Source organism: Dendronephthya gigantea, unplaced genomic scaffold, assembly GCF_004324835.1.
Source record: "Dendronephthya gigantea isolate DGI-Jeju-01 unplaced genomic scaffold, DenGig_1.0 000336F, whole genome shotgun sequence".
NCBI classification, from domain to species: Eukaryota; Metazoa; Cnidaria; class Anthozoa; order Malacalcyonacea; family Nephtheidae; genus Dendronephthya; species Dendronephthya gigantea.
Window position 1 is genome coordinate 5,159 of NW_021163346.1, and position 14,388 is coordinate 19,546.

General features: G+C 46.1%; 1 protein-coding gene, 1 non-coding gene and 1 pseudogene across 2 annotated transcripts; all 3 read right to left on the reverse strand.

Moving 5' to 3' along the window:
• Positions 1-8,291: 8,291 nt before the first annotated feature.
• On the reverse strand, positions 8,292-8,455 carry LOC114542113. Its single transcript, XR_003689491.1, has one exon. It is a non-coding gene; the product is annotated as a U1 spliceosomal RNA (small nuclear RNA).
• A 463-nt stretch (positions 8,456-8,918) lies between these two features.
• LOC114542106 lies at positions 8,919-9,099 on the reverse strand (annotated as a pseudogene).
• Positions 9,100-13,207: 4,108 nt separating this feature from the next.
• Positions 13,208-14,023, reverse strand: LOC114542098 (uncharacterized protein K02A2.6-like). The gene has a single exon (XM_028561840.1). The coding sequence runs from the start codon at positions 14,021-14,023 to the stop codon at positions 13,208-13,210; it is 816 nt and encodes a 271-aa protein (XP_028417641.1).
• Between the last annotated feature and the right edge of the window lie 365 nt (positions 14,024-14,388).

Here is a 14,388-nt window from a genome sequence, read left to right on the forward strand (position 1 = left end):
CTGGTGAGGGGGCTGGGTTTGTGTTGGCCATCTGTGGAGGGATAGCGGGGGATGGGGTTGAAGGGTTAGCTGGAGGGGGTGCTGTGGGTTCCGCCATGGTCTCACAAGCATCAAGAAAACGCTGCAGCAATGCTGCATTGGTTTCAGGTGATGAGGAATAGGAGGGGGGAAGGGGGTGAGGGGAGAAAAGGGTTCTGAGAGTCAAGCAACTCTTGCGTGGAGGGAAGGTCAGGTGGGTGAGGAGTCTCTGTGGGAAGATTTAGGAATTCTCTGAGGGTGAGCTGGATGTAGCGGATGACTTTTCATCTTTAGGAGATAGTGGTCTTCCGGTAGGTGTCTGAGGGAGTTTGTTTGTTTGGTGCTTTTCCAGGTGGTTGTGGACATCACCAGCGGTCATAACTTCCACACACACGGAGCAAGTGTAGGCAACATTCAGCTTGTAAAGGCTTTGATGGCGCACAAAGTGGGTAATAAGGCTGCAAGGAGACTTTACATATTTGGCCTTGAAGGGGCATACCGGACAACGGATGGATTGTTGTTGAAGGTTAAGTAGGAATGGCACCGTAATCTCTGGAGTTTCATTCAGGATATGACTGTACTTCATCAGGTAGTTATATTGGGTTCTGACGTTTGCAAATGTTTTCTGGCAAGTACCGCAGCTCAGACGATCCATTATCGGTCGATTGCCGGGAAGGGTTAGCAAAATATCATGTGGGTCATCCATCATGATAGCAAGAAAGACTTATTCACTTAATAGGACTTTGTCTTGTAGTTCACTTTAACAGCGCAAGGATTCAAAGGTTTAAAGACAAGGGGGTTAAAAGTAAACCAGGGATTCAAAAACGTCTGGTGAAACCAATGGGCATGAAATGTTGTGTTTAAATGGCAGAAATCGAAAAGCCAAGTCCAATTAGCTAGGAGCGACCCCTATTCACAACAAATAGTGTCCCTCTGGAATTTCCTCAAACTCTGCAAGCGCAGAGGAGACGTAGCTTGGCAACATTATTTCCCGATATTCGTGAACACCGTAGTCGAGGCACGGATGTACGGGTCACAAATACCGCGAATGTAGCTTTGTGAGTCGAGGTAACACGTATAGTTGACTGCCACTCAGAAATATTCGAAACAGGCATGGCAAAATAGTTGGTTCCGAACTCTCAAACGCGGCGTGGGCCGGGGAGAAACATACTGCAAAGAGCCGAAAATCAAAACAAGCAAACCAAATTTTGAATAAATTAAGACCTTGAACTCGGAGCAAACCTACCGCAGTAGAAGTAGGTTAACTAAATGTAACTCAAACTTTCATATAAGGGAAGCTGAGAACAAGAAATTGTATAGAAAGTAGCGTTGGAATAGCCTTGTGGGAAAAAACCTTGCGGATCAAGGGAAAAACACTGCACTAAGCGAACCTCACAAACTATACAATTTAGCCGGAAATACTCAAACTCGGCCGCAAAATCTGAGGAGCTAAAAAATTTAGGTAAACACAACGCAAGGCGGGAAAACGTTCCTAAAGAAACAACCAAGAGTTATGAGGAGACCAAAAGACAAACTGAGTATCTCTAAAAGACCTCTCAGTATACTTGCACAATAGTGTTAAATATCTCCAAAAGACCACTTAACTGTGACTCCGCCGATGGCCGAGTAGCGTTTTTTAGGCATTCAAATAAATTTGAACCGGACAGTAAACAGACTGTACCCTAAGTTTGCCAGCAATCACTAAAGAACAAATGCGGCTACACTTGATCTTATTTTGGATCGAGCGACAACAGGCTTGTCGACTCCGACGGTGTAATGGAGCCTGAACCCTTCGTGTTGCCACCCCCAGGGAGGCCGCTACAAGCGAGGCAGATCGACAGAGGTTGTGAGCCTCTCTCCCATGCCATGAAACAACCGAGGATGGTGGATGGATGATGTAAAAGCACATGATAAGCGTGAAACGACATGAGCGGCCCATGGGCCCAAAACCAGATCGAAAATTCTACTTCCCGAAAGGGAAGCCCAAGGCCAAGCAGAGACACCCAATAAGGCACCCGTCTCGACCCCCGGTTACAAATTGCAAACTACCTGAAAGCAAGCCAAGAATGGCGACTCCCAAGTAGGATCCCTGACAAAACAAAAACAAACTTTAAACAAAAATGGGATCACAAACAGGCAACAGCAGTACAACTAATTAAAAGCGACCGCTGTGTCTGCAAGAAAACCGGACTTGACAAAAACAAGACAAAAGCAAGAAACGCACACAGGGGCATGCAGAGAGAAAGGGAGGCCGGGTAGACCACCCCCCTTCCTGGGGCAGGAGACGCTACCTCCATTTACGAGGCAAGGGCAATGCCCTATAACCTAAAAAGAAGGTATACGGCTTAAAGAGGACGTGCCAATCAAAAATTCAACATGCCGTTGCTCTGCCAATCTCCTTACGGAGAAAACACCGAGCCGTTAACCAAAATTAACCGACCACAGGAGGGGTGGGAGTCGACTCTCTTTGACGAGAAGCATCAGAGACCGTCAACAAAGACTTCAGCACTCCCCCAGCGAGCCACTCGTTGGTGTAAAACACTTCACTTGTTTGACGTTGTTGGACCTTTGAGACAAATCGGAATGAAGACACGATTTTCTCAACCATGCCCCGGGGATCTGGATGGATATCCTCGAATTGCCAGGCATTTCTAGCGACCCAGACGTAATGTCTGAGGGTTGCCAAGAGAAATTTATATCCGGCTGGAATTTTGACCGAAGCTGCAAAACCAAACAGGACTTCTGCGTTCAAAAGCTGGCGCCCGAAACGAGGCCAGCGACTTAACAACCCCTCGAACCAGTCAACCATTACTTTGGCCACAGGACAGGACTCAAAAAGGTGCTGCTCAGACTCTAAAACACTGCAATGACAATGCATATGATTGAAAATGACTCCCCACTTGGATAAGCGGTCCGCAGTCGGCAGGATACCATGACATAACTGCCAGTTCGTTTTCCATACAGGATGGTCTACAAACAGTAACAAGAAGTCCTTTCAGATATTTGGCCAATCAAGTTTGTAGATTAGAAATTTGCATACACAACGATGAGCTATAGTTGGTTGCAACACAGAGTAAGCAGTTCTAGCCGTAAGATCTGATAATGGAATTGATAAATTGTTCCATAAGACCACCCACTCTTTACGTTCGTCAAGGCCACCTCCTAATCGTAGCCAGGCTAGGATGACTTGATGGTAAAAGTCTGGGAGGCGACGCAGAGTTGATGATCCCACACGTTTCAAGTTGAATACACGTTTGACTGGTTCGGCAAGAAATGCCCGGCGAAGGAAGTGTCGGAAAAAACACTTCCACGGATGCTCTGTACCAACAAGAAAGCGTTTCACCCATATCACCAGGAGTGATGCTAGCTTCAGAGACATGTTGACAACACCTAATCCTCCATGGGAAAAGGGCTGACAGACCGAGACCCTCTTGAGCCACTCCCATTTGTTGTCCCACATAAAGTCAAACATAAGTTTATCTATCCTATGTACCAGATGTGAACTTACCAATACCGTGGAACCCAAGTACCAGAAAGGGCTCACACCCAGTACGCATGCAACTATCGCACAACCTCGGTATGATAACTGATGGCGTTGCCAGGAACGAAAGATTGCTTCCAGCGTTCGTAACGCAGGCTCCCAGTCCTGATCACCTCCAGCGGAGATTCTTGTTCCTAGGACCTTGATGTTGCTGGAAGACCACCGAATAGCCACCGGTAGCGAAGTACGATTACGCCAGGAACCAAGAAGTAAACCAGAGCATTTGCCTTGATTCAGCCTAGCGCCGCTTGCACGCTCATACTTGGCAAACAAACCAAAAAGTGCAGTGAGAGAGCCATCGCGACAAACGAGACAAGATGTATCATCAGAGCATATTGTGACAGTTTCACCACGTTGTTACCTCCTAGGAGAGGAAAGCCGTCAATGTTTGGATCACCGTGAACTGCGCAAGCCAAAGATTCCATCACCAAGACATACAATAGTGGAGAGAGCGGACACCCTTGACGTACTCCCCGAGACCCGAGTCACGGAAAAGAAATCTGCGAGGAATCCATTCACAGAGACTGCGGAAACAACATCTGTGTAAAGCAGCCTTATCCAGCGCCTAAACGAAGGACCAAATCCCATGCAATCAAGGACTTTCATCATAAAGGATATCTCCACACGATCAAAGCCTTTTTCTTGATCCAGGGAGACGATTGCTTCCTGAACGTTGTATCGGTCTGCATAATCGGCAACATCTAACAGAAGTCCACATTCTCGTCGCAAAAGCGACCCGGGATTCCACAGGACTGATCGGGTGAAACAACGGACGCAATTACAGCAAGAAGTCGATTAGCCAGAGCTTTTGCAGCGATCTTGTAGTCCACACAAGACAATCATCCTTCTTAAAAAGAAGCGAGATTGCACCGCATCTAAGGGATTTCGGCAGAACACCTTGATGGTTAGAGGAGTTAAGCACCTCAACCAAATCTGGGCCCAACAGCTTCGAGAACCGAATGAAAAATTCAGCCGGGAAACCATCTACCCCGGGCGTTTTGCCCTTGGACATCTTGGAGACGGCTCTCCAACATTCGTCGATCGTAAGGTCACCTTCGCATAACTTTGAAACTTCTGGCGGTAGAGACCGTTCGATGCTGTTCAGGAACAGCTCTTGATCTTCTTCAACTAATTCTTGAGACGAGAATAGGTCGAAGTAGAAATCTCGCCAGACGTCTAAGACATCTTTTGTGCTTGTTGCCGTGGAGCCATCTTTCCGCCGAATGGCATCAATCAGTCTCTGTTGACCACGAACCTTTTCCTGTTTCAGGAAATAAGATGTCGATCTCTCCCCCTCTTTAGCATCCTGGATTCTCGCCCGTAACCGAGCACCCTGACCCGGACGAAGCAAAAGTTCATCAAGTTCAGCCCTTGTCTCCTCTAGAAGAGCGGAGAGATTGTTACCATCATCGACCTGTTTGTGAAGATCTTTTAGCTCATCATTCAACTGCAAAACATGTTTGTTTCTTTCCAAAGCAAGTTGCTTTGAGAAGTCCCGAATCAAAGTACGAAGCTTTGTCTTGCCTGCTTCGTACCAATTCGAAAGTTGGACAAACCGACTGCGCTCCCGGCACCAGCTGCACCAAAATTCTTCAACTTTGGCACAAAAGGCTTTGTTGTCAGGAAGCGAAACGTTGAATTTCCACAGTCCTGGTCCACGCTCCACCCTAATGGGGAGGTCCAACTCCAGATAAACACAATGATGATCTGAACGCAGGGAAGGTGCAATGTCCACAGCATGAACCCGACCCTTCCATCTCTTCGACAGCCAAATCATATCGATCCTAGACCCCTGAGTACCATTTGTCCTCCTCCAGATGAACTCCTTGACACCTGGGTGCATAGCACGCCAGGTATCATAGAGGTCGGATGTACTCATCAAATCACGATGAGTGGAAGCCCAATTGTTAGCCCACGGGAATTGGGATTGCAACCGAAACGATAAATACAAGGATCTACTGCCGCGTTGAAATCTCCGCACATCAACAAAGGGATGTTAAGATCGATGGCCTGATAAAGTGACTCAAAAAATTGTTTCCCTTCATTTCTATTATTAGGCCCGTAGAGGCACATGACTTGAAAATCCCCACTGTTGCCCAAGAATTCAGCAACAATAAGTCTCCCCTCGTCATCCCTCTTCGTACACTCCACCTGAAATTTTGGATGGTAAAGAATGGCAACACCCGAGGACCGTGCGCTACCCGGGGAACTGACACATTTATACTGAGGGATGGATGAAGAAACACAATTATGTGAGTCTAACCAACCCTGGAATTCGGCATTAGAAGTCGCGTTCGTTTCTTGCAAACAGACAATGTCCGGACAAAAACAAAAAAGCCATTGAAAGAAGACAAGGCGAGCATCCAAGGACCGCAGTCCCTGACAATTCAATGTTAAAACTTTAGTTCGTTGGTTCGACTTCATCGCTCAAGGTGGAAAAACGATTACCAGTTGACACTGAGTGCTGTGAAGATTTTCGGGTTGTAGGGAGTGGACTCGGACGCGTTGCAGAACGGCCGGCCAATGGGGATACTACTGGATCTTTGTTCAGACGCTTAGTTTTCCAACTCAAGACGATTGTCTGCCTTCTTGTGCTCTCATCTGAAGCAGATGTTCGGGCAGTTGATGGTAAAGAGGGTCTAGGGAACAAAATGGCTGGAGGAGTACCTTTGACAAGATCCCAAACAAGGGCTTCGTCTTTGGGTAGATTACTTGTAGAGGTAGCAGGAGGGATTATCGAAAATAGGGGGGTCCTCAGCATCAACCACACTGGAAGAGGTCTTATCAGTGTTCTGGTCTTATGGCTCAGTTTCAACGATGACAGCCACCTTGTCGGGTTCTGGTGGGATGGGCGCACCGTCTACTGAGGGGATGGAGGAATCGATAGTATTCTGGGTGGGTTTGTCAGCTGGTATGCCTTCATCACCAGTCTCAATAACAGCGCCACCTTCTGGAGAGACAGAGTTTGATTCAGATTGAGCAGGAGCGGGTGGAGCCAGGTTACGAACAGGAGATTTATCATTCCTACCAGTATCCACAACTGTAGCATAAGTGGATTTCTCATCCGATAAAGAAACCCTTGCTCTTTTGCCACCACGCCGAATCTCCTCAGTCGGGACTACTACAGCAGGTGGCGGGATCTCATTGACTATGGACCTTTTCTTCTTTGAAGGGCATGCTTTTGCTTCATGACCTTGAGAGCCACAGGCGAAACAGGAACGAGGTTGGTTCTTATAGAACACATTTATAGGGTTTCCCTGGACAAAAACACGACTGGGAATCTCCGACTTTAAGACAATCTCTAAGACCATCTTGGAAATTCCGCACCTCTTATATTGGATAACACGGGAACTCTTGACTTCCCCGTAACGTTTAAACTCAGTAACCAAGACTGAACCAGTCATACCATACGGTATACGTTCCAATGACACACTTGTCGACAATTTGACAGCCCTACGACTCTCGTAAATTGGCATGATACAAAGAGTTTGTGATTCGAAAGACACACACACGAAAAAATAAAAATGTTACTTCGTCTGGCGACGACTTGCCACCAGACGTTGTAGTCCACACAAGACAGTTCCCGGCAGATATGGACGAAGAAAACAAAAAACCACAAGGACACCACGCTCTTCACAAAACCACGACAGGAGCCCAAAGACACCAGGTGCCGGTTGTTCGAAAGGCGTTTAGCTTAAACGGTGGATAAGCCAAAGTTTAAAAATACTCTCATACATCTTGCGAATGACTGAACCTACATCTAATGCATTTAATATATACTTCTATCGACAATTAAACAATTTACATCAAAAAATTTCAGCTCAGTTGTTTAATGAATAGATAAGTTGGTTTTCCATTTTGAACTTATCCACCGTTTAAGCTAAACGCCTTTTGAACAACCGGCCCCAGAGCACCAGGACAACAAGAAAGACACCAAGAAGACTCCAAGACACCAGGAACACCAAAATACCAAACAATACAAAAAAACTGTACAAACCGCTTCTATAACTTCTGTCGAACTTTGAATTTCACACGAGATTGTTATATCCTTTAGCCAAAAGGCCGAGAAGCGATAATCCGTTTTCGCCGGGCTACCACGACTTTATTGCGCATTGGCAAGCCCGCTCGACCCAGTGGGTGCTGGTGTGTGAGCGAGCTGAATCAGTCGCCGGCACGAAGAAGCCAACCAATGTCACTGCAGCTCGTTATTTCGTGAATGGGCACGATGAGAGGCTAGCGGGCCGCCTATGCTTGCCGAGACATCCTCGCGGTCACGCTTTGCCATCATTACGTATTGTCGAGAGTTGGTGAACAACGATCGTGAAGCTGTTTTTTGCGGTTTTCGGTCATTTGCTTTCATCACAGTTCCGATAGATAGTTGGTTATTTATTTATCTGTACGTTGATGTGTTCCCTTGCAAGAGTTGTGGTGCATGGTGCCATGGAGTACTGCCGGCTGCTGCATAGGTGCTATATCCATGACGTTGTTATAGCGTGACGAACCTCTCGACGCTGCAGTAGCGGCAGTAGTATATGTATACATAGTACCGGCACGCTATCCGTCGATCAGTAGCAAGAGCTGATCAAAAGGTGTCGAATTTCAAACGATTTTCCAAGATTCGGTTACACTTAATAACTTGTGACAACAACAACCCGGCGGCAGCGTTGTTAAGAAATCAAGTTGTTATTAGCTTTCACATGCAGCACGCTTCTGAGGTGGCCGAAGAAGGGAGAAGGGGACAACGCGAACACAGGTCCCCACTACCAGAAATTATACGCTTGAGTTACCCACATTAGGGGTAATCGCAGGAGTCAACCCAGTCGAAGTGCAATGAAAGGGCCTCATCCTGAGAGGACCTCCTAGTTGATCAAGGTGCCTCTCGCGTCAGGTAAGTATGCTTTTGTGTCAGCACGGCAACCTTTTAATTGTGGCGACAAAGCGTTTCGATCGCGGTTAACATCAGTACAGTGAATAATATTCATGCAAGTACGTACATACGCCGTTTGTGATAACAAATGCGGTGGCGGTGTCCAGCTGTTCGTAACTGGTCCCGATCAAGGAGTCCGGCCGTGGTTCGTCTGAAATGGAAAGCGGCATGAGTTGATGTGAGGTTTACGGCTCAACCGAAACAGAATTTTAGCTAGAAAGAACATTGCCAATTAAGTTATTGCATTGGATAATAATAATATAGGGTTGCATGGCTGAATATGATAGATAGCTACTAGATCGGATATTATAGATGATGGAATCATATACACGCGTGTTACTTACTTATATAATACTGAGTGAGTTTTCAGTGTTACTGAATTCCGCATATTTTTGTTTCGATTAAAATGATGATTCTTCCCCTCGCGTTGAGGGGAAGAGGGCCGTACTAGGATGTAGTGCAATACCGAGACAACCCGTGGCCAGGGCGAAGCAAGCTTCAATCCCAGGGCCGAAGGCCAAAAATCAGTTTAATATATGAGTTAAGCATTGCCTAACATATCAGATATTAAGCTGATAAGAACAGATTCTTATTCAACTATGTTTAAAGTGATGGGACAGATTACTTTACCTAAGTGCTGTGGGGGTGAGGTAATCAATCTCATTTATAATATTTACCTAAAGTTTAATCTAAGGGCTGGAAGACAACAATATAACCTAACATGTGAACTGAAAATTTGGATCCATGATAGGTGAGGCAAGGTTCAATGAAGGAACGAATAGCATTGAGCTTTTGCCACGGAGCCAGGAGGGAAGTGGTGATGGCATGGATGTCTTCGATTACTTGGGGGACAATGGAAGTTATGTCATCGATGCGGTGGATCATCCCGATGGGTACATCAAGGTATTGGTAGCTCTCGTGGTGGGATAGTGCTGGGATAGGTCTATCTTGGACTATGAAGTTGTTGGACTCTAATCGTTGGGTTTGTCTCCGCTCATTGATGAAGGATAGTGATGCGCATTTGTTCCGTCGGAATTGTAAACCCAAGATGGTGGCAATGGTTGAGGCAGAGTCGAGTAGTTTCTGCAGGGTGGACTTATTCCGGGCAACCACAACTAGATCGTCGGCGTACGCGAGCACGGATATGGGTGTGTTGAAATGCTTCACAGTCCAGTAGTCTAGAGAGGCAGCTTTGGATTTGATCGAACGTAGGACCAGCTCAAGGCAAAGGTTGAAGAAGATAGCGGACATTGAGCAGCCCTGTTTGACGCCTGCATTCAGGGGGATTCGCTCGGTATCGCCTTGCTCAGTTCGGATGGTTGTGGTGGCATTTCCGTAGGAGTTCATGACCAGGTCAACGAACGCTTGGGGAACACCGAGGGGAAGAAGGGTGGTCTGGATGGTGGAATGTGGGACGCTGCCAAAGGCGTTGCGGAGGTCCAGCCAGGCCAAGAAGAGGGAGCGTTTGTTTCTCCGAGCGTCGCCCGTCAGCGATTGTAGTAGGAAAGTGTGCTCATAACAACCTTCGGTGGGGCGGACACTTTTCTGTTCTTGGGATAGGATGTTATTGTTGATGCCCCAGGAGGTTAGGCGGCGGCCCATGACGGATGTGAAGAGTTTATAGATGCATGACATCAATGCGATCGGGCGGAAGTTGGAAACATCGCTAGGATCGTCTTTTTTGTAGATCAATACAGTGACTGCGTCTTTCCAGGGTTGGGGGACGTCTATCTCTTCTTGAGATGGCGGTATTCTACTCGGTCGTGGCCGGGTGACGTGTTGAGCGCTGAGCGTAGTTTTTCTGCAATTTCTTGGTGGGTCATTTCATTATAGAGATCCTCATTATCGAAGTCGGATGCAGGAAAGGTTTCTTGTAAGGCTGCGTTGAGGGCAGTTACATCACAATTCTTGGAGGAGAATGTGTCGCGAAAGAAGGATTGGGCTTCTTCACGGGAACCAGTGTAGGTGGTGTTGTTAAAGGCGAGGATCTTTCGGGCAGCCCGTTTCTTCAAATGGCGGTACAGGCCTTGGATTTTGCGTGCTTCAGTGTGGTTGAAATTGGCGATACGATGACCTTGTGGTGGGCGCCTGGGGGCTTGATTTCTGGGAGGAGGATTATTGCGTTGGGGATGGCTTCGAGAGTTCATAGTAGAGGCCAGTGTTTGGGAGGATTCTGCAAACAGCTCACATGAGTCGAGAAGGTAACAGTCCAGTGGTCGTGGAACTGCTGTAATTCCTCGCCATGCTGGCTTTCTGGAGTATTCTGTGGAGAGCTGGGGTTTTCTAATGAGATTGGTGGTTGAGTTTTGTTGGTGGGAATTGGCTGGGCTAATGAGGTAGAGGCTGGTGGGGGTGATGATTGTGATGGGGTAAATAGTGTGGGTGAGGCATTATTGGGGGTCATCGGGTTATTGGTTGATGGAATGGGGGAGTCACTCGGGGAATCAGATAGTGGAAGGTTGGTGGGTCTGGGTGGAGTTGATTGGGAGTCGTCATCCATCTCATCAACATCTTCAAGGGTGGCACAGAGCCGGTCAATGGTGTTGCTCATGGTTTGAAGGGTGGTTGAAGGATGATGTTCAATCTCGGGGGGAGGTGGTGTTTGGGGGTGCAGGGGATCTACTTCGAGGTCGGGAGGTGGGTTTTCGACAGTAATGGTGGACCAGTTGTCGGATTTCTTTCTCGGGGTTCGGGCAAATCGTTGATTGACTGTGGATGGGGATAGGTGGAGGGATGTCTGGTGAGGGTACCCTTTGGGCGGCTGTAGTTTTGGGTGGTGTGCATTCAGCAATTGTGGATGGTGATGATTAGCGAGGTGGTTTAACGGGAACTGAAGTCTGCAGTATCTGCGACGTCTGTTTTGAATGTTGAGGAGTCGCGCTGGGGTTTCTAACAGATGGGACACAGGATGCCAGATGCTGGGAACGGAACCACGCATTCCATGCGAGCTTTAGGAGGGCAAGCCATCTTGCCGGGAATCTGGCGGCCGAGAGGAGGGATTATCAATTCCTCAGGACCTTCAGTGGACCTGGTTCAACTCGCAGAGTCTATGAACTGAGCAAAAGGTTCACCAGAGTTGAAGATCCTTAAGCCCAGAACATATCCTCTTTGAGAAAAAGTCCAGGGAGCCACTTACCAGCGCGTAGGTCTTCTTCTTGCCAAAAACTTCTCAGAACTTGCTTCGGATTGTTCTTCTATACGTCTATTAAGCTGATAAGAACAGAGTTGTTTCTTATCAGTTAAAAACTTTAATGTCCAATTGGTCCGTGTGGTCCTAAGTTTTGGAAAAAAGTCATAATAAAAATAAAAAATAAAAGTGGAAAAGGGATATATAGGCTCATGGTGCGTCCTATTATCCGTGAGCTGGATGCATGTTGGAAAGACCGAATTTGGTTGCCGAAAAGGTTAATAAACACCATGTATATATATGCTCGCAGTCATAGACGTGTGGCCATATATACAAGGGAAAGGTAAAGGTGGTGAGTTAAACAAGTGGACAAAACACACGAAGATTGAGAAACTAACATGTGACAAGACATTACAGCTACTTTATAACATAAGACGATTTAGAAGAGAGCATCATCGCAGCAGAGGTGCTGGCGATAGATGTCTGTCGAGCCCTGGATAACGTCGGTGCAACAAAGTTTTCGAAAGAGATTTTTGTAGCGACGTGACATACCAAGGGCAGAGAGGACTTTCTCGTTACGAGGGTGCCAAGAGCCAAGTGCACCAACAGCAAAGCCAAGGATTTCGCAAGAGAGGCCTTGTGCCGTGAAAAACTCGCGGAGGTAATCGTATTTGAGTTCCTTTCGATCTATGGCATCATCAAGGGCTTCGGCACCATTGTCAAAAGGACAACACACGTCAATGATTGTAGCTCGGGAATTCTCGGAGTCGGTGATCATTATGTCAGGTCGTAGGTTTGAACCAGAGTCAGCGACTGTTTTATCTGTGATGATACTGCCTGAGGGGACGGCATTGACGAGGCGGGAAACGATTTGGTCATGGCGCCGGGTGATAGCAGCCATGTTCTGAGTGCAGTGACATAGGTTTCATCTTCGTTACAATGTCGGCAGGAGGGACTAGCATTGGGCTGTAAAACTGACACGTTTATCTTCAACCAGCTTTATTCGGTAAATAGATTACAATATGGCAGCTCAATGATGAGTCCACGTGTTTATATAACAGATGGAGACTGGGACTAATATTACGTACAGGAAGTTGCTATGACCGGAAGTGTTACATCCCCCTTTGTTTTTTTTTTTTTGAACTCGTTTCTAACGTAAATTATTTTTTAAAAATAAATAATGTCTATCTAGCAAAAAAAAAAAATATATATATATATACATATTGTCAAGAACTATAACTATTTCTCAACCAATTCTGATTCAATGTTCGGTCCCTACTGCGTCTTCACTTAAGAAATATTCAGTCTCTCGGGCGGTTTAGAAATCCGTCCCGACCTGGTCACATAATAAGGCTGCGACATACATAACTGATCTTCAGGCGGCAAACTTTCCTCTGGAGGTGACGTCAATGATGGCTTCGTTTCCTGCTTCTTGTCAGTACAGCTCGGCCAAAAAGGTGCGATTGGTTGGGATGATTTCATCGGCTGTAACTTCGTCTGTTGTTTCTGAATACTGCTAGGTCTTAACTGTGTTCTCATGCGGCGATAGATGGATTTTGTTCTATTGTTGAGAACGATGTAAGATCTAGGTTCCTTAGCGGGTTTGATGAGTCCTACTATGATAAGTCTTACTATGATGGTCATAGATGTTAACAGGTTCCCCTTCAGAAAATGGCTTCAAGGTTGGTCCAGCTGTGCGGTTATAGTACAGTGCTTGTTGTTCCTGTCGTCGGTGCAGCTCACTCTTGGTGATGCTGGTATTATCATTCACACAGGCTCGCATCGCTATCGGTAAGGTTGTTCTTAGCTTGCGGCTATTCAACAGCTCTGACAGAGATTTCAACTGGTGACTGACTGGCGAACTACGATAGGCAAGCAGTCCTAAATAAGGATCGGTTCCATCCTTATCACATTTTTTCAGGATACTCTTCACGGTTTGGACCATACGTTCTGAGGATCCATTAGATTGCGGATACATAGGCGAACTTGTGGTATGTTGAAACCCATAAACTATAGCAAACTGCTGAAATTCCCGGGAAGCATACTGCGGTCCATTATCCGTAACAAGCTTTTCTGGAATACCATACTCCGCAAAAATGCTCTTAAGATAGTTAATAATCGCATATGATGAGGTACCATTCAGCTTCCAGACAATGGGAAATTTGCTATACTCATCTGATAGCAACAAATATGAATTACCCTTGTACTCAAACAGATCGGAGTTGAGTATCTGCCAAGGGTAACAAGGTGGTTCAGGTTGAAGTATATTCTGTTTTTGCTGTTTGTGTTGGTGCTTCTGACATGCATCACAGCCTTCAACAACCTGGATTATATCCTTCGTAATCTCTGGCCAAAACACGACAGCTCTTGCTCGGAGGAGACATTTCTCTTGTCCTGAAATGACCTTCATCACAGGACGAAAAGCGTGCCATTAATTAGCTTTAGCAAAAATACTAAAGGTATTAAATGCGTATCTATAACTTTTAATAAGCCGACTAAAGGTGATTAAAGAAAAAGTTACATTTAATCGCATTTATTTTGAATAAAACATCTCTTTTGGAAACCGATAGATTTAATTGCATTTAGTGAGCATTTTAAAGTGGGTTAAAGCCGACATTAGTGCGCGTATAGTTTAATAAACTTTAACCAGTTGTTTAAATGTTGATTAAAGGCAGAGATAGCATTTAATCACCACAAAACCTGACACCTACTTTAATTCCGTTAGGACGGCAATTTAATAGGATTAAATATATTGTTATTGCAACAATTATATGG

Bases quoted from the DNA above. Each gene is read 5' to 3' on its own strand.
- LOC114542098 (XM_028561840.1), bottom strand. From the start codon at position 14,023: ATGAAGGTCATTTCAGGACAAGAGAAATGTCTCCTCCGAGCAAGAGCT.